The sequence below is a fragment of the Panthera leo genome, chromosome D4 (assembly GCF_018350215.1).
Source record: "Panthera leo isolate Ple1 chromosome D4, P.leo_Ple1_pat1.1, whole genome shotgun sequence".
In the NCBI taxonomy this organism is placed as follows: Eukaryota; Metazoa; Chordata; class Mammalia; order Carnivora; family Felidae; genus Panthera; species Panthera leo.
Genome location: NC_056691.1, coordinates 82,565,568 through 82,588,986, shown reverse-complemented (window position 1 = coordinate 82,588,986; position 23,419 = coordinate 82,565,568). Strand labels below are relative to the sequence as shown.

General features: G+C 42.8%; 1 protein-coding gene across 5 annotated transcripts in view; it reads left to right on the top strand.

Annotated features, from left to right (window-relative positions):
- DENND1A (DENN domain containing 1A) overlaps positions 1–23,419 on the top strand; it is a 508,975-nt gene that overhangs the window by 220,568 nt on the left and 264,988 nt on the right. For all 5 annotated transcript variants that reach the window (XM_042912620.1, XM_042912618.1, XM_042912619.1 and 2 more), the window contains one exon: positions 21,681–21,750. In XM_042912620.1, the coding sequence (XP_042768554.1) occupies positions 21,681–21,750 (70 nt within the window). The remainder of the gene's footprint in view (positions 1–21,680; positions 21,751–23,419) is intronic.

Below are 23,419 nucleotides of genomic sequence, written 5' to 3'. Positions count from 1 at the left end.
TAGCTGCCATTTATTGGTTACTCGCTACCTAGGAACTGTTAAGCATGTTACATGAATGTTACTGTTGAATCCTTATGACAACTTTAAGATATTTAGCTCCATTTTAAAGAAAAAGAGGGACACCTGGGTGGCTCAGTCAGTTGAGCGTCCGACTTTGGCTCAGGTCATGATCTCACAGTCTGTGAGTTCGAGCCCTGTGTCGGGCTCTGTGCTGACAGCTCAGAGCCTGGAGCCTGCTTCGGATTCTGTGTCTCCCTCTCTTTCTGCCCCTCCCCTGCTCGTGCTCTCTTTCTCCTTCAAAATAAATAAACATTAAAAAAAATTTTTTTAATGGAATTACATCATGCTGGTCAAGTCACTTAACTCTTCTCTGACTTGTTTTCTGTCTGTGAGAAGGTCACTAGGTTTATAGCTTTATGGCCAAGTGAAGTGTCCTAAGGAGGGAGTGTTTCCCAGTGAGCAAAACCTTACCAATTCTTGATTGGGAAGACACTAAGGAGGCAACATGGTGTTTTGGCTTTGGATCCAAAGAGAGCTGGATTCAAATATAGCCCTAACATTTATCAAGTGATCTCACACACATTTCCTGAGGCTCAGCCCCACTTTTCTAATATCTCAGGATGTAGAACAAACACATGCTGATCTTCTAAACAAAGGGATCTCAAGAGTCCTTGGTTTGTTCTCCAGTGCACACACTGCCGCCCTCCCCCCTCACGTCCTACCCCCCATTAGGGTACAAGAAGCAGGGTAATCCCGCTTTCATATGATCCCAGCCTTTCTTCCTCTGAGGAGTTACTCAGTTCAGCCTCTTCCATATGACATGGTAATGGTGGAGTTAAATCTTCCTGGTTCTTGACTTCTGTCATCTGCAGGTCTATTATCCTTTGCATTCTCTTAACCTGTTGTTTGAGATCGTAAGACCCAAGTGAGATAGGAGGTCACGTCTAAGTTTGTGGAAAAGATTGTTTTTAAGCAGCCTAAGGATTGTGTTTATGTTTAGAATATCCTTTCATTTTCATTTCCAAGCTTAAGGCTTAAGTACCCACCCTTGGTGTTAGGGGAGGAAAGATAAAGACAACTCTAACTGTCCATTACACCTGGTGTCAGTCTATAACTCCTTCTGCAGTTCCCGGGATTTGCACTGAGGCGCCAAGAATCTCAGAAACCCACCACAGAAGAGGAGGAGGAGGAGAAAGGCTGATAAATTAAAAGTTGGAGAAGATTAGCTAGTAGGTAGAATAATGCCCATCCACTTGTACTCACTTCTGCTGATGGGAGCATGCACTTTTAAATTTTGTCTATATTAATAGAGCCGTGGTGATTTTTGCTTAGAGAAACCTCTGTTAAAGATGATTGTTTTTAAGTGCAAGAAGAGAGGAATACGGAACCTAGGTGGAGATTAAATAATTATGCATGTGTGCATGTTTATAAATATGCATGCTTTCTTCCTTTTCTCTTCCTAAAATGGCAAGAAGGATATCTGGGGAACAGAATGTGCTTCTTCTACAAGCAGATCTTTACCTTGTTGGAATTTGGGGTTTCCTCTTAATGCATAAGGCATGCCTCTTTCACTGTTTAGCTCTGATTTCCATTTTAAATTTAATGGGCTTGGTTAAATTAGTGTAGTGGCAGGTATTTGGTAAGGCATACTGTTAGGTAGCATCTTAAAAAGTTTGTTTAGAGTGAGCCACAAAGGGTCCTGGTGAGCTTTGTGGTTTTTATTTCTTGTTTTCATATGCCTTAAGTAACCTTAAGAGGACATGATATGTATAAAATAGCCATCGTAATTTAGAAAGGAACATGCTCGATCCCTGTCTTTCTCCGTCTAATGAGTTCATGTAAAAAATATATCAAAAGAAGGACTCATAGCAGAATCCTCACATTTCAAAGGGGAGTATATTTATTATAAGAACTGCTGATTCATTAGGAATGCTTCCTAATTCGAACAGCAGCAGCTGCTTCTGGTTAGAATAAACTCCATCTCTTCTGTGCCCTCTCTCTCCAAGGGGATGTTAAATTTTGGTTTAAGACTTTTCTCCTGCTTTAGCTTTTTCTCTCCCTTCCTCACCCTTTCCTCAATTAGGATGCTTTATCCTTTTCAGTGTTCGCACGATTTGAACAACCCCCACCTTTAAAGAACGACTTTTGCTAAGATTACAGATGCTAATAAAACCCTTCTGATAATGTGTTTTGTTTGTATTCACAGTGGCAGTGGAGTGCACTGTGCAGCAGAAAGAAAAAAAGTTGAGACATGTTGTAGTCGTGAATTCTAAGTGCAATAATTTAAAATACAGAGAGCATTTGAGAAACTGCCATTGTCCATTAAATGAAACCACCGTGTTAACGTATCATAGCATGCTGTTCTAATCACTTTTCTCCAAATACCAGCTTTTGAAAGAAACATGGTGGTATTTTTCGTACAAAATCTGAAATCGTGTAATTGAATGGCTTGGCAGAATAGGTAAATGAATGTAGCAACATGCATTCAAATATGTCTCTTTGGTTTGTAATGAGCTGATTGAAGTTCACAGTTGTAAGACTCGCCATTTTATTTCCTGATTTTACATTCTCAACCCAGACAAAGGTGCCAGTTTTTTATATTAACAGAAAAAGGAAGAAGAAAATTGTTCATAAAAATCAGGTGAGCTCTTTTTGGGGGTCACTATTGGATTCTGTGCGCCAGTAGCTTTTACTCAACTGTCCTTCTATAAAATAAAGAATCCTCTAGTGTGACCATTTCTGTTTGATTTTAGGATTATTAACAACCCCTCCTAGGGCTTAAGGAAATTCTGTCACATCTGATGGAGTTGGTCATCTGCCACGTGTGTGTGTCTCTCATGAGAAAGATAATTGGTGCCTGTGCATACTTCTCTCACAGCACTTATCTTGGTAATTACACTTGTTGATTTATGCATCTGATTCTCCCTCTGGGCACTGAGCTCCTTAAAATTAGAGACTGTTTGTGGTACCTGTTAGCCCCAGGACCCAGCAAAGAGCCTCCCAGTCAATGAATGTTTGATGACCAAATGAGCCATGGGATACTAAAGGCAAATGGGGGTCAGAGTAGATGTCAAAATACACAGTAGACAGAAAGATCATCATGTTTGGAGTTGAACAGGCATTATTTTAAATCCTGGTTAGTAAAGGACTCTGGTAATACCATGTGGAATCCAATTAAATTTTTGATGTTTCAGGACAATTCTCAGTATTGAAGACCACAGCTGCTCTACGTTCTCTCAGACAAGAGAATCCATGGTTTTTTTTTTTTTTGTTTTTCGTTTGGTTTTGTTTTTTGTTTTTTGTTTTTTTGTTTTTTCACTCTTCTTGGTAGGAGGTACAGCAGAAAAAAGAGAATAATACCAGGGGGTTGCAGGGCCATGCATTAGGGACAGAGATAACTACTTCTGGGTTTGTCGGGATGTCCTTTTGGCTGTGCAAATGTGTGGCTCTGGGTTTTGACTCCCATTCTTGCTACAAAATAAGAGTGTTGAATAGTTTGGAACGGCTGGCTGCTCTTACACCTCCTTTGTCTCACATGCATGGGTCAGGTGGCAGAGAACTTTTGTCATGCCTTTTCTGATCATGGAGCAACCCCTTGCCACCGCCCATAGTACTGTAGTTAAACCTCTGGACCGGGCATGGTTTCTTAACTAGGAGAAGACATGATACAATACGGAGGTACAATACATTACCACCCCAGTGTAGACAGACTGGTTTATTTCATTCACATGTGAGATGCATCTCAAGTAATCTGTTAATGTTAAGTTACATAGCTAATGAAGCTTGTGAATGTTACACTGTTTTAGTACGTTAGGTGGACTGGAGGTATTCCTGTAATATCTCCTCACTTGGGATAGAGTGACAGCTCGCACCATGAAATTGTGATACACGGGCATGCCCACGGGGATATGTTACTATTAAAATGTGTCCTTCATTGGTCAGCACTGGGGACAAGGCTAAAGTATATGGTGTGGCTTAAGAGATCATATATAGAATTATAGGACTGCATACCCAAATGAGCGAATTTTAATTGATATTTAAAAGATATGAACTTTAAAAAGATAGATGGTGGTCAGAACAGGTGGTAAACAGATGATCTCAATATAGTGTGGTAGGAACTGGGATACATTAGTGGACACCCCATACGGGGTGAGGAGGGTTGACTTAGATGGGGCAAAAGGAAACATTTTGGGGTCCTGGAAATGTTCTATGTGTTGATCGTGGTGGTGCACACAGCTGTGTGCAGAGTTATCAAAACTCCTCTAAGCGCACACGTGGAATGGATGGGTTTTATTATATGTAAACCATAATTCAAAGTTGATTTATAAAAAAAAAAGAGGATTATGAGCTCTGGAACAGGAAGACCTTCAAATCCTGACTGCTACTTAACTACCTTGGTGATTGCTACGCATCTTTGAACCTCCATGTCTTAATCTGTCAGTCGCAGCTGAAGATACCTATGTCATGTAGCTGAGGTGAGGAGAGATAATGGCCTTGAAACTGTGTAGTCCAATGCCTAACATAGCTGAGGTGTACTAGATATTTTCACTCCCATCCCACAAACGGCTCAGTATGCTGAACTGGTCTTTAGCTGAAGCTGCTTTATTTTATACCCATAAAAGTTAAGTTCAAACATTTGTGAAAGGTAAAAATGTTAACATCCATATGTTTGTTTAATGATAGCTCTTATAGTCTTTACTGTTGCTATCTTTTATATCACCATAGCATACTAAATCTTATAGGGTTAAGTCTTATTTAATTAGGAACAATATATGGTATTCCTTCAGTCAGGAAAGCACAAGGAATTATTTGCAGTGTTATTTTGAAAAGAGTCATTCATTGAAGAATGATTGAAAAAAAAATACTGGTGATACAGTTATGATCCCTACCTTTTTTTCTTTTGCTTTCATTCTGTCTTTGAAATGAAATCTTTATCTTGCATCAAGTAGAGAAATATTAATAAAATCCCTATTGACCTAGCCCATTCTTTTGTGACAAATACAATCTTAAAAGTAACTGTGAAGAATATACATAGGCCTGTGGCACCTTAGCATTTTAAAGGCATTTAGAATAATCCAGAATATGGCTTAGAACCACTCCGTGGCCTGAGAGAGCAAGTAGACCTCTTCTACCCAATAATCATAACAGGAATTACCTATTTTGAGTACCTGATATGGTCTGTGAACTGTAGTGGGCACTTGGTATTATTTACGTTACTTTATTATTGAGTTGCTTAATTTGTTCTGCCTTGTTGGGTCAATAGGAAGTGGCATCCTTTTGTAGAAGAAAGTGGGCTTGGAGAGGTGAAGAACAACTCGGGGGGCCCTTTGGTAGGTGGGGGAACCACACCTGTTGCTCTGGGCTGTCCACATCAACCTCTTCTCCCACCGTGTCACACAGCAATGCTCCCTCTTTAGGCCATCCTTTGCCTAAAAGGAGCTCATTTTTTTTAGTTCTTCTCCTAGAGCCAAATCCTAGGATTTAATTGCATTTAGTAATTTCTTTAAGTAATTAAAAGGGCGCTGACATAGCCTTTACTTTCAGAAACTTCCTTCTTCCTTGAGGACTTAGGCCAGCTACATGGGTCTTAAGACCTTTGAGTTTATCTGCTTCCAGACTTCCACTCTGTTAAAGTGATACCCTATAAAAAGATAAATCTGATTAAATTCCTCCTCTGCTTAAAACTCTGCTTTCAGGAAAAGAACTAAACTCCCTAGTCTCACACATAAAACTCATAAGCTGGTCTCTCTGGACTTCTCTGGGTCATCTTCTGCCAGGATTTCCCTGCCCCTCCCCCACTTCACAAAACATTACATAGAGAACCCTCTTGCCCCACCGGTAGGTGGGATCCAACCACCTCAAGTCATTTATGGTTCCTTGTCTCTGCCTCTGAAAAATTTTGTTCCCTTCAGACAGAAGCGCTCCTTTGGCTTTCCTCGTTTGGCTGACACCCTGGTCTAGTCAAGATGCTCTCTCCTTCCACGTTCCCATAATGCTTGGTGCCCACCTGTATCACAGCATCCTCATGTTGCACTGTGATGAACTGTTTACATGTCTGTCTTCTCCTTAGAGACCTATGTCCCTTGGGGACAGGCAGCACTGTGTCATGTATTTATCCTGGCTGTTGAGCACAGGGCTGGCAGGTATCGATGCTTACTAAATGTTCATATAAATGTCCTGGTGTTAAAGATTTGGCCTCACGATCTAAATCTTCTTTCCTTTCTCAAGTTAGGGTAGCCTTGGCTAAGTGAGGGTGTCTCACTTTCTGAGGCCCACTAGAGTTTATTGACACTAACTGTTCCCACATGAAGGAAGGTCACTGAAAACCTTATTAGCCAACCACCCCTTCCCTTGAACTGAGATCTATGATAAACATGGTGCAGTGGAAAGAGCACAGACTCTGGCATGACCAGTAAAGAGTGCGAACTTCCATTTCATCCAGAGAGCCTGTTGGGGAACTGGGTCATCATAGTTATCAAGCATGCTTAAGGAAATAAGAAGGTAGGCTTTTGATTCCACTCCCTGAACAATTCATTTCCCTACCACCAAGCAAGATGACTTGGAAGTTGGTAGGCAGAGAGGAATTGAACATGTGGCTATTTTTTAATTTAAAAGTTAATAACAGTAGGGGTGCCTGGGTGGCTCAGTTGGTTGGGCATCTGACTCCTGAAAGTTAATAAAAGTAATATGTATTGATTGTAGAAAGTTTGGAGAATATAGGAAAACACAAAAATGAAAAATTATTTGTACATATTACAGAGCCTGCTTTTATATCTAAATCTATTGCAAATATTTTTCTGTTAAAATATTTTCCTGTAGTCTGATTTTAATGAATATATAACTCCATCATTTGGATAGTTCATAATTTATTGTGAACTACTGTACATTTAGCTTGCTTCCAAGTATTTGCACTTATTTAAAAAATTTTTTTAATGTTTATTTTTGAGAGAGTGAGAGAGAGAGAGCGAGTGAGCGAGCATGAGCAGGGGAGGGACAGAGAGGGAGACACAGACTCCAAAGCAGGATCCAGGCTCTGAGCTGTCAGCACAGACCCCGACGTGGGGCTTGAACCCATGAACTGTGAGATCATGACCTGAGCTGAAGTCGGATATTTAACCGACTGAGCCACCCAGGCGCCCCAGTACTTGCCCTTACGAACAGTACAGAGTACTAAAAGATGAAACAACCTTTTCCTAATTTTTAATAGATTTTTTTAAGTTTACTTATTTTATTTTGAGAGAGAAAGAGCAAAGGAGGGGCAGAGGGAGAAGGAGAGAGAGAGAGAATCCCAATCAAGTTCCACACTGTCAGCGCAGAGCCTGACGCGGGGCTTGATCTCATGAACCATGAGATCATGACCTGAGCCAAAATCAAGAGTTGGAGGCTTAACTGACTGAGCCATCCAAGTGCCCCAACTTTTTTTTCCTAATTTTTAAGACACTGCATGTTTAGTACATAAGCCATACAAATTGGAGAAAAGAATGTAAAAGGAAACAAAAATTGTCTACGAATTCCATAACCTAGAAATAACCACTGTTAATTTATCTTCTAGTCTTCCTCTGAATGTATATGATTACCTATGAAACATAGTTGTGGACATTGCTTCTTTTCAATCTATATTATGTCATGGATATCTTCCTGTATCATTAAGGATTTTATTTATTTATTTATTTATTTATTTAATAAATATGAAATTTATTGTCAAGTTGGTTTCCATACAACACCCAGTGCTCATCCCAACAGGTGCCCTCCTCAATGCCCATCACCCACTTTCCCCTCCCTTCCACCCCCATCAACCCTCAGTTTATTCTCAGTTTTTAAGAGTCTCTTATGATTTGCCTCCTTCCCTCTCTGTAACTTTTATTTTTCTCCTTCCCCACCGCCATGGTCTTCTGTTAAGTTTCTCAGGATCCACATAAGAGTGAAAACATATGGTATCTGTCTTTCTCTGACTGACTTATTTCACTTAGCATAACATTCTCCAGTTCCATCCATGTTGCTACAAAAGGCCATATTTCGTTCTTTCTCATTGCCAAGTAGTATTCCATTATATATATAAACCACAACTTCTTTATCCATTCATCAGTTGATGGACATTTAGGCTCTTTTCATTAAGGACATTTTAAAACCTCATTTTCTGTTTCTTGGATTTAACCTAATTTACTTAACCATTCTCTTAGCACATGTTTAGGTGTGTGTATGAATGTATTGCTATTATACATAATAAAGAACTACCGTTTAAAATATATTCCCCCCAAAATTAAGCCACAACATTTAATGCTGGTGAAAACACAGTAAAAATAATTCATGCGTACATTTTTGGACCTTCATTTTAATGTTCTGCTTTTAGTAGTTACTCATTGAAGGACAACTTTACTGCTCTCTTTCAAACTATGTGAGTTTAAGAATTTATATCCAAGAAACCTGTTTCTGCCAGGTTTGCTGTTTGAGCCTCCTTTCTCTAAAGATTAGTTTTTAGGGACTCTTTTGAGGAAGACTCACAACTGGTACTGTCGCTGGGGATTTAAGACTTACGTCTTTTTTAACCAAACACTTCACCTCCCTCTAAGCTACCATGTCTTGAGTGAGTTTAACACCACCAGTTTTAGGCTTTTGTAACATTGCCGACTGCTCTTCTAGGTTTATAATAAATCAGTAAGTCATAGGCACCAATATTATTTAAAAAATAAGGAGTGGCTGGGAGGTGTAGGGCTGTTTTTGTATGTATTATTGTTTTTAAATCAGGGCAACAAAACAGAGAGTGATTGATGGCATGTTGTTTCAACTCAGTCTCTCTGTTAGTGGATCCTCAGCTCCTCCTCGGCTCAGGATTGGGTCTGCCCAGCCTGTCGAAGGGCTCACCTGAGGAAACTGGTTCGTGCTATGGCTGTGTTGTGTGGTTATGAGGAAATGCACACCTCACCTCTTCTCAGGGGGGCCCAACCGCTACTCATAATTTTCAAGTTGTCTTTTTATTGCCTCTGTCAGATCATTCCTAATGCCATAGTGGTTTCACATACAAATCTAAACCAGGGACCTACATGCGTGGAGGCTACCCTTTATTCGCCTCTACCCAGTGCTTGGCTTATATTAGGCAGTGACTGGATGAATAAGAGCTAGCTACAGAGCAGATGAGTTTAATGGTTGTTCTGTTGCGACAGTTTGAAAACACCTGATCAAATGTCAAGTGCACGTGTCATCTATGGCATTTCACTGATGCCGTTTCATTGATACTATTCCCTGAGAGATTTTTTTTCAGTAAAGAACCTGCTGGTGTAGTAAAGCACACACACCTACCTGAATTTAACCCTGATCCCCTGATCTGCTTTGTGGCTGCGGGACTCTGAGCGGGTTACTTACCGTGTCTGTGCTTCAGTTTTCTTATTTGTTACTGGGGAGATTTAATGGTACCTGTTTAATAGAATTACTATGAGGAATAAATAGGCAAACGCATCTAAAGCTCTTGACACATGGCAATTTCAGAATATTGGTGGTCTCTACCATTATTACTTTTATGTTTGGTGCATGATAAGGAGCACAGCAGTAAAGGTTCTTGGATCTAGATGGGTCTTGCAGTTGGATAGATGATACTACCCTGTTCGGGGTGGCTGTGTCTCTGTGTGATTAATTTTGTATAAAGAAATCTGCTTCCCTCAGCCTGGCCCATGTGCGCTAAATGAGATACCGGTAGAGGTTTTCTCCAGGGTAAGAGAATCCCATGAGCAAGACAGAGGCCTGTGGCAGAATGAAGCAGAGGAGGGGCTGCTGGGCTTGCACAAATTCCTTTTTCCTTCCCTCAAAACCTTTAGCCTCATTTCCAAGAACATCTTGGGAGAGACCTCTTGGTGAGAGAGTTGCTCTGTCACAAAAGGTAACTTGAGAGCAGTTTCCTGTCTGTCCTTGTTGCTAGCTCTTAGTAAGGTCCTGCTTTGTACCCAAAGGAGGCTTTGAACATCAGTTGTCTCGAACAATCCCTAGTCTTATCACTTATTTTAATGTTCCTTGCACAGGTCACTCTTGGATGTGGTGCTCTGGGCAATCTCACCCCAGAATGCTTCCCTTCCTTTATTTAACCTCTGACCTGTGAAAACAAGAGTTAATCAAGAGTTCTAAGGTAGCTAAGAGGAAGGGGAAGTGTTTGGTTACAAATTAAATATGAACAAGTCATAAGTCATAAATCCCCAGTAGCGCTACCAGTTGTGTGTCTCAAGTTGCATATGGTACAGGGTGTTTGGGTTATAAATTCAAGTTCAGGGCTCTCTGATTGCTTGAGGTTAGATGCCCGGTTGGTTTTCTTTGGGCCTAAAATCTCTTTGCCTTTTAAAACATTACTTTTATTGGACCAGTTACCTTCACATCCTACTTTCTCTCCATGTGCCTGTCTGTCCTTCTTCCTTTCTTTACCTGCCTGCCTGCTTGTCGTGATTGGTGTGCTGTTCTGTGAATTGAGACAGAACTGCCCTGAAAGAAGTGAAGCATATGGAAAAAGTTGCCAAGGAGAGGCATTGAAGCATAGAGCGTAAATGGGTTTAAGAGACAGCCAGACACTTTTATAGAGAGATTTGCGATGGAATGATACAGCATTCGAGCAGAGATCAGGGGCGGACCTGAGCTCAAATGAGTGCTACTCGTGGAAAACTGATGCCCTGTCTAATCCAGCATTTCCTTAATTGTCACCATAAGCATACATTTAAAGCTTTATACTCTAAATTTAAAAAGGCAACACAGCCTGTTGAAGAATCTGTGACCCGGGCCATGATTTGTCTAGATAAATTCTTAGAAATCCAGATCTAAGGTAGCAGAGGCATTAGGTCTTGGCATGAAGCTCTGGAAACTTAAAAACTGAAAACACTGAAGACAGTTTAAATCCAGCCATTTATATTTGTGTTTCTGGATCTAACATGTACACTAATACCTAAAGCAATAAAGAGCTGACACATGACTAGTGTCCCTGGAGCTGGCAGAGTAAGAAAACATGCTGAATGGCTGGGAGGAAGCCAAAGTTGGATTGCTCAGAACACTTCCAGCAGAGGGACTTTTGGAGGCAGGCTTTCATTTATCAGGGCATCACAGTGAGAACCACAGGTAAGAATTCTAAATCCTAATTTCAGGATTGATCATTGCATGGGATCGTGCTGTGCAATTAATAATGTGTTGCATGGAGCGGGCAGGGCAGAAATCCTACGGGACTAGTTTTGTGTCTTGCGTTGTGCTTTTAGTAGCTGTGTTGTCCCAGGTAGGTCACTTCACTTGTCCGTGACTCCGTTTTTCTCACCTGTAAAATGGGATGATGATCCATCTTCTAGAGTTGTAAAGAATAATACTTCAGAGCTCCTGAAGCTTGGTAAATGTTTTCCCTCTTTCTCCACTTTTCGCTCTGAAACGAGAATATCATCAAACGGTGTCTCAGTGGGTTCATTAATTTTGTTGTTTACTCCTGAAAGTAGGACAGGATTTCTTGTGTAGCCATTTCTTCTCCTTGCTGTGTTTTTTTTTTCCAGTAGAGACAATGTATTTCTCTTTTAGTCTATGAAAGATTCTGTAAGGTGGGCCTTGGTTAGAACCTCCCTAACCCATTATATTATATTATGGTAGTAATTTAAAACCATAGAATAAGATGCTCTGAATGGGGGGAAAAACTTGTAGGTGTATGAATACAGGAGCGGGCTGCATCATAAGCTCTCTTAGGAAAATGATGAAAGGCCTGTGCGCTCGCCCTCTCTGGGCTCAATGGAAAATATCTGAGAATTACACTCAATTGTCAGTGCAGGTGTCATTACTCCAAAGATCTTCTGTTACCAACACTTCACCGGTGATAACAGAAAAGTGCCTCTGTGCTTTCCTCCTGAGCAATCTCCCTCAATCACAGCGACGCTGTCATCGAGAAGACGACAGCAGATCTGCTCTCTAAAAGCAACAATTATTGAATACCCATCAGGAGAGAAAAGAGCCTTCTTACCAAAGTCAAATCCAAGTGTGTGTTTGGGTAGATTTATGTAAGCACAGATGTTTTATGGGAACTTTTTGTGTTTTTTCCTAATGCAAATTAATATTTCTACTCATTCAGTACATGCGATATATTTTCCTGCATAGATGTAGTAGGTATCACAATGGGATGCTAATTATGGACATAAATCAGAGATTTTTGAGCTTAACTGGCTACCGTAATAAATTTACAGTTCGACGTTAGCAGCTGTGAGCAAAGCAGAATGCTCACATTGAGTGAGACTAGCTTTGATCTCCCAAAGGGGGTTGTTTGTTGCCCTAGTCAAGTTCCTCTGACTTCTGATCTTCCTAGCACTATGAGTATGGTCTTGGCAGGGAAAAACATTGATTACTGCGTTCCAGGCACAGTGGTAGGCACCCTCACATATGTCACCCTCATAACAGTTGTGTGAGCGTAGGTAGTGTATCCCCATTTTATACATGGAGGGGGGAAAAATGCCTCAGGCCACAGCTAGGGACAGAAGTGATACTCAGACCCAGGTCAGTCTTCTGACTTTGCACTCTGTGTAAAAGAGATCAGCAAGGTCATTTCTGTGGGAAGCCTTCCCAGAACTTCTCCTCTGTTCCCTTTATGCACCTCTGCCCTCACACAGGCCCTGCGTTGCTGACGTCATCTGCCCATGTGTCTGCTTTTCCTTCCTTAGACTGTGGGCTCCCCAAATGCTGAGACCTTGGTCTCTTTCCCCGTGTACCTGATACAATGCCAGGCATTTACTGGATGGGCCTCAGTAAGTGTGGAGAAATGTGTGGTTTGACGGACGATTGACTGTCACATTTGCAGAATGAATGATCTGGAAACGTGTGATGTTTGGACTGTAAACGTCACTTCGGTTTTAAATTCCAGGAAAGCATTTATTGAAGCTTAATGTGGTTAGCTCAGGAGGATGTGGTGTGCTTTTCTCATAAGGATGAATGTGGACTCTTTGGTGCTAAAGCTGTAGTTTGAAAACTGTGGACCCGCACACATGGGTGGTTTTGTTATGCGTACAGATGGGAGTGCTAAGAAGATAGGTCTTCTAGAAGGCAGTGTAGTTGGGATCTAGGGTCTTCTCTACTTCCCAGCTCCTGTTAGGAGGGCAGGCATGAAAAGTCTAGAAGTGGAAGAGAGGAAAACTCATGGTGGAGCTTTTCTCTGCAGGTAAGTGTGGAGACCAGAGTATCTTCTGAAGAGCAGGAGAAAGGGGTAGAGACAGTAGAAGAAGGGAAAGTTTAGAGCAGACTCTCTTGGGGAACTTGGCCTGACAGAGGATTCTTGAGTAATTCTAAAGGCTCACCTGTGCTTGAAAAATTAAGTGGCCAAATTAAAACAATCAGCTTGGTTTTGTGACATTTTCCCCACAGTGCTTGAAGTCGGAACAAAAAAAAGTAGGTGCTGGTGTTCACTTGTATTGGATGGGTGGGCTAAGGGCAAGAAATCGTAACTTTGTGGGTCCTTCGTGATCTACTTTGACTTTTACTCACTCCAATTATTTGTCACAGACTCCAGCAGTCCACTGGCAGGGGTCAGTTTTGGTTCTGGATCATTTTCCTAACCCAAATGCCCTGTCTTCCAGTAAGAGTTGATTGACTGTTAACTCTAGTGGCAGTGGCCCTAGTAGAAACTGCAGTCATGAGTTACAACTGTCAAGGGAACTTCTGACTTACTGAATGTCTAACATGTGCCAGGCACACCTTAGAGATTAAATAGTCAACACACAGCCGTGATGCCTGCTCGCATGGAATTGACACTAATGGAGAAGACAAAGAAAAGAAAGCATACATTATAAACCATGGTGACTCAGCATGTAGGGTGAGCCCAGAGGGCCTAACGTTCTGGGAATAAAATCTCTATTTAAGTGGGGACCAAAATTTTATAGTAAAAATTAGGGGAAACTTCCTTTAGGAGTTTATCTAGAAAGAAATGAAACACAAATTTTGGGAATAAATTGAGTTTGGCAAAACCTAGCTTTTATACCAATGATACATTCTTTCTTAGAAAGAGTAATGAGTCCACAATGGTTTTTTTTTGTTTTGTTTTTTTCGGGGAGAGGTTGTGATTTTTCTGACAAAATGACACTCTATGTTTGACTTTCTCAGCATAGTCATAAAAAGCCATTTTTCCAAAAGTATTTGACGACTTTATCAATTTCCCCAAGGCCTCTCTTAATCTTTTGATATTGAATTCATCTTCTTTTGATGTGACTGTGGTGCCTCCATCCTTGCTTTTCTTGACTTTTCTCTTTGTCCCTTGTTATCTGGTCTGAAGCTCCCACGTCTTCATTTGTGGGTTACTTTCCTCAAATCCAAGCACGTGGCCAGCATCTTAAACCAGGGCTTCATGAAATCCTGCATCCTTTGCAATGGTTGTGGTTTTATTTACATTTTTCGTAGATGTTTGGCCACCAAGACCCTGACGGAGGAGCAGGGATAGATACTATGTCAAACCAGAAGGGGCGAGTGGGGACTTACTGGTTTAAGTGGCCACATCATTGGTTTTTCCCCTCGTAACGGCTCATGCTCTCCTATTCACTCTCGTGACTGCAGGGCATGAGGATTTCCTGTACAGAGTCCTGAAGGCACCTCTGCCCCAGACAGAATCAAAAAGAGCTTCTCAAAGCTGAGATTGGCGAGAACGTTAGGTAGAGATTCCAGGCACCAGACTTGGGTGCGTCTGCATCCCTCAGTTAAATTCGTTAGGTGGCGTATATCTTCTTATGGAAGAAGAAACCGAGTCTTCAAGAGATTGCTTTCCTGAGGCGGCACAGCTAGAAAGTTTCAGAACGGAGATTGACCCAGGGTTATTTCTCTCCAGCACATGCCGCGCTGCTCTGCATTTTTTTTTTTTTTTTCCTTAATTGTGGGCTGGGGGTGGTTTTTTGAAAACTTTAGATACTGAATGCCAGATAGCCTTAACCAAAGGATGCTTTGTCATCCGATGAATCTTGGCAACATCTGACAGGAAACAGGGGAAAAGAGGGATATGTCTCTTCTCTTCAAGTACCCAACGTGGAGTTTTACAAACTCCTTAGGCAGTGGAAATCACTGAGAAAAATTGAAGAGCGTATTCAATTCAATTGTGTCACTCTTTAGCGTTAAGTTCATTCCAGACGTCAGTTAAAGCAGCTGTAGAGTGCTCAGGGAGGTGCTACTTCATTGTATTTCTAATATAATGGTGTCTCAGTGTTTAAATGCTAAAATTTTATTATAAAGTACTTTTTATTATTTATATTAGAGCCCAAACATCCTCTTGATTGTCTTAAAAATTAGGTATATAACTAGATTATCAAAGACTTTCGGGTAACAAAGTGGACATGATCTGGGCAGGCTGAGATCCACTGGACCGTGCCGAGGGGGAAACCATCACTCTCCACCTAGTTCTAAATACTCGTCCTCAGACTGTTACTTCTCTTTAATTGTCGCTTTGGTTTCCCAGTGATAACAGAATGAAGGGATGAAGGGGAGGCCCATCAGTTCGGCATGTGACAGGCCCTCTGGAGTCTGGCTTTTTTGACCCCTACCTTGCCTTGGGTCCTGCAGCCAGCACCCCCTTCTCTCTGGCTCCTCCAGCTGCGCACAGGTCTCCAATCGGGCCCTGAGGGACAAGGCTGAGAGTCATGGCTCTTGAGATTTTTTTCTGTCTCTAATGCTCTTTATCCCCGCCCCTGCCAGCCTTCCTCCCATACATGGAGAACGACTTCTTGAAAACTTAGCTGTTGCTCAACCTTCTCTGTGCCCTGGGGATTGACTTCCCCCATTGCAAGCAGCTGTTCTCTCTATTGCATGCTCCTCCCGATAGCCATGGCTTTAGATTTTTTATTTTCCTAGCTCATATTATTATTCTGTATGCTCTAATTGGTCTACGTATGCTATGTTTTTAAAAAGTTTGTTTATTTTGAGAGAGAGAGAAAGAAAGAGAAGGAAGGAAGGAAAGAAGGAACGGAAGGATGGAAGGATGGAAGGATGGAAGGAACGGAAGGATGGAAGGACGGAAGGATGGAAGGATGGAAGGATGGATATCCCAGGCAGGCTTCACACTGTCAGTGCAGAGCCTGATGCGGGGCTTGAACTCACCAACCCTGAGATCATGTCCTGAACTGAAACTGGACACTTAACCAACAGAGCCACCCAGGTGCCCCTACTTACTGTATTTCTGATGATACAAAAGACCTTTTCGATTCTCTCCTGTCCATTTTATTACAATTTTGAAACAACATACAGAAAAGTTGTGAATACAACACAAATGCTCCATATGAGAGATGTTGCCAAAATAATACCCAGTAGCCCCCAAATACCTTAGTGTATTTTTTAAAAAGGACACATTCTTTTACATAACTACATTATAATCATCACAATCAGGAAATTAGTATTGGTTTTGATACAGTGCTGCCGTGTAATACTTGGACCACCTGTATACGTGGAGACGCAGGCTGTAGTTAGAATCACGTGTTGCATTTAGTTTCGTGCCTCTCTCGTTGTCTTACTCTGGAAGAGCTCCTCAACATTTCCTACACTTCTGTGAACTTGACATTTGGCTGTTAGCTTGTAGAAGGTCCCTCAATTTGGATTTATCTGATTTTTCTTCCTTCCGTGCCTAGAACGTGATGGAAGTATTCTGTCCTGTTTCATTGCATTCTGCCAGTTGATACGCCAGTTCAGTTCATCCCGTTACTTGATTGAGGTCATGTCTCCCAGGCTTTTTCCTTCTTTTTCCCTTTGTAGTTCAAAAGTGTATTGTGAATATCCTCATCTTCTCTCATCCTCATCAAACTTTCAATTCATTTATTCCTATTAGCCCAGACTCACGATTTCCTAATTTATTTATTGTTCTCTTATCTCTTTCTATCATAATTTGTTTTGGTGCTCAGATTGTCACAGATTTTGTCAGCCAGAACCCCCCTCCCCCAACTGGCTTTTGTGTCCTGTCGGCATGTCCTGATCATGTGTTAAGCACTGCCTTTTTTCTAGTACAACAAGATATTTCCCAGCCCCAGCCTTGAAGTCAGACATTTCTTCAAGGAGCTCTGGTTCCTTTTTGTGGCAGATGGTCCTTAGAAACCAAGACCTGGACACTAAGCATGCTCATCGTAATTGGGGTGTCTCTGCTTCCGTGCCCCCTCAGTGGCTAGAGCTAGAGAATATATGTACATATAAGGTGTATATGCACATTATATACACACATACATTTGTCTTTCTGCTCATTTTATCTGTCTCCATGATTTCACACAGTTTCATCGAATTCCAACGTGACACCATAGGTTCATTCTTGTTTTTTCCTGGTCCATACTTGTAACTCTCTTCTCTGATAGTAGTAATGGTTTCCATTATGCATTTACATACTTGATCGGACTCGCTCCGCTGCAGGTCCTTTCCTCCGTGGCCGCCCTCCTCACTCCACTTGGACTCTGACATCTTAGGCAGGGCTATTCTGTTTGGACTCTGACCTCTGAGGCACTGCCGCCTCCTCCTACCGTAGACATTCTTCTCGACTGCTTGGACTCTGCCTCACCACCCTTCATGGAAGCCCTCCTACCCAGTTAGGCTCTGCCACCCCACACTGAACTGCCTTCCAGATGCTTTTTTCGCTCCTCTTAGGTTCCAATACCAGTCTAGCCAACCTCTTTCTCTTGACCTAGATGCTTTCCTACCAGTACCAGGCCTTTGCCCCTACTTAAATCTTTACCCCCTCTTGAGTGCTGACATTCCAAGCCAGGCCACCTTCTGTGTGGATGCTCTTCTTATCTTGCTGGAGCCCTGGCTTTCCCTTGCCAGGGAACCCTCCTCACCCCACTCAGACCCCAGCACTCTGTGCCGGGTTGCCCCTGAAGGAGGCTCTCCTCCTTCCCCTCCTCCTCACGCTTGAACTCTGACCTCCTGCTCACAGCTTTTGCTCTCTCAGGTGGCCACCTTCCTCACCTTGGTCAGTGGCTGCCTCTGTTGCTCCCTATCACGCACACCCCTGCCTTGTTTGAGCTCGTCTGATGTCTCTGAATTGAACTATTAGCAAGAGATGTGGGGAGAGCTGTTTCAAATTTGTGATGGCTTTCTATCTAAATGCTTAACGACACTGGCGTGGAATCCCATCATACATACACTTACACAAGGTCACTTAGACACGTGTACACACACAAAACAGTGGGAACGATTATCCTGACAGTCCATTCAGTGGAGCGAGATTAGAAAAGTAAGTCATCTGTCCTCAGTTGGACTTGGTTCCTGAGTTCAGCCGGAGGGTAAGCAGCTCTCCAAGCTGACAGATTGGAACAGAGTTTTCATTCACCGTGTCCCCCAAACTCAGGCCGGCTACTTGGTGTCTACAAAACCATGTCTGCTCTATGGTGGGGGCAATTTAAGGACTTTTACAGGTGATTTTTACTGTGGGCCATTTGACTCTAAGCACGGTCTCTGGAACCTACCCCTGCACATCCTACCAGGGCCTGTGATGGCCCCATGTCAGTGAGGCCGTGTATGTAGGAATACTCGGCTACTACCTGAATTCTCAAGTTTAAGGCTCTGTATTGCTTCACACAAAACAAGAGCCTGTTGTCCATTTGACTGTTAGGCCAGGGAGTGACGGCAGAGCCTCAGGGACAAAGTTACCTGAGCCACAGTTTGGTGAGAGAAGCATGGATCATGGCCAGTGCCTTGGAAGCGAGCTTGTCCTGTTTTGGCTTTGTCCCATCGAGGCTCTGCTGGTTGGTTTTGATAGCTTTATAAATTGATCCAAAGTGTGAGCTAAATAAAGCCCTGGGAAAAGAATTCCAGCTCCCCCTACCCAAACTATTTTGTTGTGTACGTCTCTCTTCCCTACTAGGACCATGGCCTTCCTGAATACAGGGACCCTTTGTCCTCTGGCGATTGTGCCCTGGCCTTGGACTGGGCCTTGCCCTGCCCACCGCACAGTGATGCTCTGCATCGCAGACTCGAGCAGTTGCATAAAGGTAGCAAGCAGAGCAGGCCCAGGGATGTTTGGAACTGCTTTAGATGTCTAGGGACGAACAGTGTAATGGAGTGTTTGTTTCCTGTCTCTGGACCGGGAAGTAGTGTTTACTCCATGATGACAGACACGCACAGAATGGAGTGGAGGGTCTCCATATCCTCACCTGCAACCTCGCAGTCCATGCAAAGCCGTTGTGCCAGCACTAATGAAGCGATACAGGAAACGCCACTGGATAAAGTTCAGCTGTGAACCCTGGCCTCCCAACAGGGGAAAAGAGGGATCCTTTGAAGAAGAAGACAGCTGGGTTTTGGTTTCAAGACCTTAACACTGCCATCACTGGATATTCATCTGTCAGTGAACAGGGGACAACATGTGGGGAACAGTTGTGTCCGGTCAGGCCAGAGGGAGAAAGAAATGGCTGATCTCCAGGGTAACTGCAAAACCTCCCAGGACTGAGGGTTCTGCTTAGTGTAGCCAAGAAGAATTGATTCGGTGAGGTGGAGGCCCAGCGTGAGAAGCTGGGTGCTGCCTGGCCACGTCCCCTAGCAGCGGAGCACGTAGAGGCTTGAGGGTCAGGGCCCGTGCTAGTTGATCAGCCGAACCTAGCGGCAAAAGCCTCTTGCACGTATACTGCAGTCCTGACTTCCCAGAGAATCCGGCCTGCCCCATCACTTCATCAAGCATTCCTAAAATGACTTCAGCTTTTCTCTCATTTACTTGAGGCCGTGGTTTCCTTGCGAGAAAATATTTTCTCTTCTTCCTTTCCTACCCCCGCCCCCCCTCCTTCCTTCCTGACTTGGAGTTGCTGGATTTAACTGGTGGCATTTTTTCTTTCAAGGGATAAAAAAAAAAAAAAATTGTAAGCCTTGGTTGAATTTGTTTACTAAGAGTCCTCTAATCTGGGCAAGAGTTTTCGTCTGAGGGGATTTATTGTTCCCACTATAATGGCTTTTAACTCAGCCGAGGTTTATTTAACAGAATAGGAAGGGAGAAACTTATCTCCTCCCTAATCCCTCTTGAATGTTTACATTGCTCTGCCAAAGTAAATGCTGCGTAAAGTGGCAGCAGTCATTTGCTGTGTAATAGTCAATATGCAGCTGCCAGGGCTGATTGAAACATATTAACAGAAGTGATAATACTGTCATAGAAGTGAAAAGTTAAGTTGCTTATCAGTATATTTTGATAAGCTACTTAAATTTTACAGTAGCATGTGCTGGCTTCAGACAGACGTTAATGATGGAGAACTGTGCACTTTATCTGTCCCCTGGATTGCCTCTCACTTCATCTATTACCCTCGGCCGTACAGCTGGTAATCTGTACGGGGTGCTGAGTTCCCTCCGCCGGCAGGATCAGCGCTCTCTGCGCGTCCAGCTCTATCAGGAACAGACCCTGTGAGCTAAGCAGGGCGGACGTGAGCAGGACAGCAAGAGCTTGCCTGGTACGCCACTCTCCTCCTTTGACTCTCTGTCGCTTTGGAAAAGTCTCGTATGGAAAACAAAGCCATTTCAATGAAGTGACAACGCTTCTTGGGAAGCGGGGGGTGGGGGGGGGGGCGGGGGGGGATCGTTCAGCAACAATTCTGTAACATTAACGTGCTTTTTGCTCGTAGTCTTTGTATAGTTCTGTTCAGTCAACACCAAGCGCTGGGCTCCATGCTTGGCCCTGGAAAGACAAAGTGAAGAAAGATGTGATCCTTCCTGTCTGTGCACAGTGTGTTAGCAAGACAGACAGGCCATTGAGTGCCAAATGGCGTGTGGAATGTTATAACGGGAATATGCATGTGACCGGGCAGCACAGAGAACAGGGAATTAGGACATCAGGGGTGGGAACGGGACGTGCAAGGGGGAACATCAGGAGGGTGAATGGAAACCCGCTAGAGTAGACCATGAAGGTCAGAGGGAGGGAAGGGCCAAGTGTCTGCAAGCTCGGGCAGGTTTCAGGATGCCTGGCCATTCTCAGAGGGAGGCTGCAGTGAGAGAAGAGTGCATGTGGGGAGGTGGAGAGGGCAGCCAGAGAGATAGTCGAGGACCTGACAGTGAAGAGTCTCCAACATTAACCTAAAAAGTCCGGTAGTGATGGGGCACCACTGCAGGAGCTGGGTCAGCGTGCCACTTAGATGTGCATTTTGGAAGGAGCATTCTTGAAGCCCCACAGAGGGTAGAGTCAGGTCAGGACCAGACTGTCCTCAGAGTGAAGGAGCAGCATGGTGAGGACCCAGCGGAGGCCAGTGGGGACAGAATTAGAACTGGTCCTGCAGTAAGTATGGAGGGCATGCGGTACAGGTGCAACGTCTGATTTAATGTTATGACTGGTTTCGGGCTCGTGGGGCCTTTGGGACACCAAAGTAGCAGGGGAAGTGCTGTGTGTTTGCTTGTGTGTCCGTGTGTGTCCAGTCACGGGCACTTGATTAGAGGCTTTCCTGGAAAGGGCGAGTGTGGTGGGAGAGGCCTGGGGGCCTATTCAGAGATGGTTCCTGATAGCAGAGTCTGCTTTGAATTTCTTCTCTGTGAACCTGTTCTAGCTCTGAGGCATGGGAATAATTTATAATGGACATTCAATCCTCTACCTTACATAGACAATTTTTTTAAATCCCAGAAATAATTAGCATTCTACTAGTCTGTGTTTCCAGGAACCTATGACGGGAAGCCTCTTTCAGGATGTAGAAGAAAATCTGAAACCTACCAGTCTTGCATTAGCTCCTGGTTAAAGTTTTTGACCTGCATACTAATAGTTCGTGTTTCTGCCCTTCTTTCCACAGCTATCTCCCCTGGTTCGAAGTATTTTATAAGCTGCTTAACATCTTGGCGGATTACACGACAAAAGGCCAGGTATTTACCTTATATTTTATTCTTTTTAGCAAGTAACTTTAAAATTTTGATTATTAAAGTAATACATGCCTTATGTGTCACCAAAATGTTTACCAAAAAGTAATGCATGCCCATTATAGAATGTTTGGGAAATTCGGGAACTAGGAAGGAAGAGAAAATGACTCCTAATATGTCCCCCTAACCGCCCTCCCTAAAATAAGAATCGCTAGTATTTGGAGATGTTTCTTCCTTTGCTTTTTGAGTTGAAAAATAAATAGACCTTTAGCGTTCAGAGTTAATATTCACAATATCTGATATTCCCAAGCAGCCCTTAAAGTTCATGACATGTATTAAATTATAATTTTGCTGAATTTGAATTGCTCATGTCATGCTTGCAGGGCTCGGATCTGTGAATAAAACACTTAACTGGCAAGTGACCTAGCCACCTGTCCCAAGTTCCCATTTCCATAAGGCTTTGTTGTGCTCTTTCAGTAACTTCTCTAAGGGTCTTGGAATTACTTAAAAAGTTACCTGTACCTTATTGTACTTCTGGAAGAAATGATAGGCTGAAGGTCTTCTATGGATGTGAAGGGTCGACGGGAGCTGTGTTTAGACTTTCATAGCTCACAGTTTTCAGGTGCAATACGACAGAAGCATTTCCCCATGCTAGTAAAAACATTGTGAATATTTTTCATGGCTGCATGGCATTTTATTATGGACCTTGGAAGCATTTCCCTACTGTTGGGAGTTTTTATTACTTGGGATTCCCCGCCCCCCCCCCCCCCCCCATAAGCCATTAGCCATTAGCATCTTTGAATGTAAGGCATTTCCTTCATTTTGGATTATTTACTTAAGAGGAGAATCTCAGATGGGTCCTTTTAAGGGCAATGCACATAAACATTTAAAAACTATTTGCCAAACTGTTTTCCAAAAGAATTGTACCAGTTTCTTAATAGATACCCTTTGCTGCCAACATACAGGAATGCCTGGTCACCAAGCTCTCACCAGTATCGTTGGTTGAATTCACTGTTTATCTGATAAGTGAATAGTCCCACTGTTTTCATTGCATTTCTTTGATTATTAGTGAGTTGGATGTTTGTCCATATATCCAACCTCTTATATATTCCTTTTTGTAAGTGGCGTAAGATTTTTTAATTGGTGATACGTTATTATTCAATGCTACAGAAATTTTTTCCCCCCATACTTTCTACAGAACATTAGTTCTGAGAAATGGTCCATGCAAAAAGGTGCCATAGTTCAGTAATACTGCGGTTGGGGAGAGGGAACGTTGTGTTTCATTTTTGTCTCCTTAAGATTCATGTCCTGGTGGTTCTGAGAAGGTCCTGCAGTGGAGAAATCTATGTTACTCAGTGCTTCCCATCCTGTTTGGCCCCAAACCCTTTTTATTCCATGACAAATAATAATATTCTGAGATACTAGTGTTGCCTGGAACATACTTTAGGAAATGCCGTTTTGGAGAAAAAGTAGAAATCGTGTGTGTAATCAAATCTTTCCTTCAAGTTAGATTTACTCGCCAGCAATATATTCCAGAGGCCACAGTAAACAGAAGGAATAACTAATAGAAATGACTCTGAAAGGGTGCTTAGGTATCAGGGAATTCTGTCACACAGGAAGTGATTTATTCTTTAACGAATGAATTCAGAGGCCATCTTGGGTCTCTTCATCGATT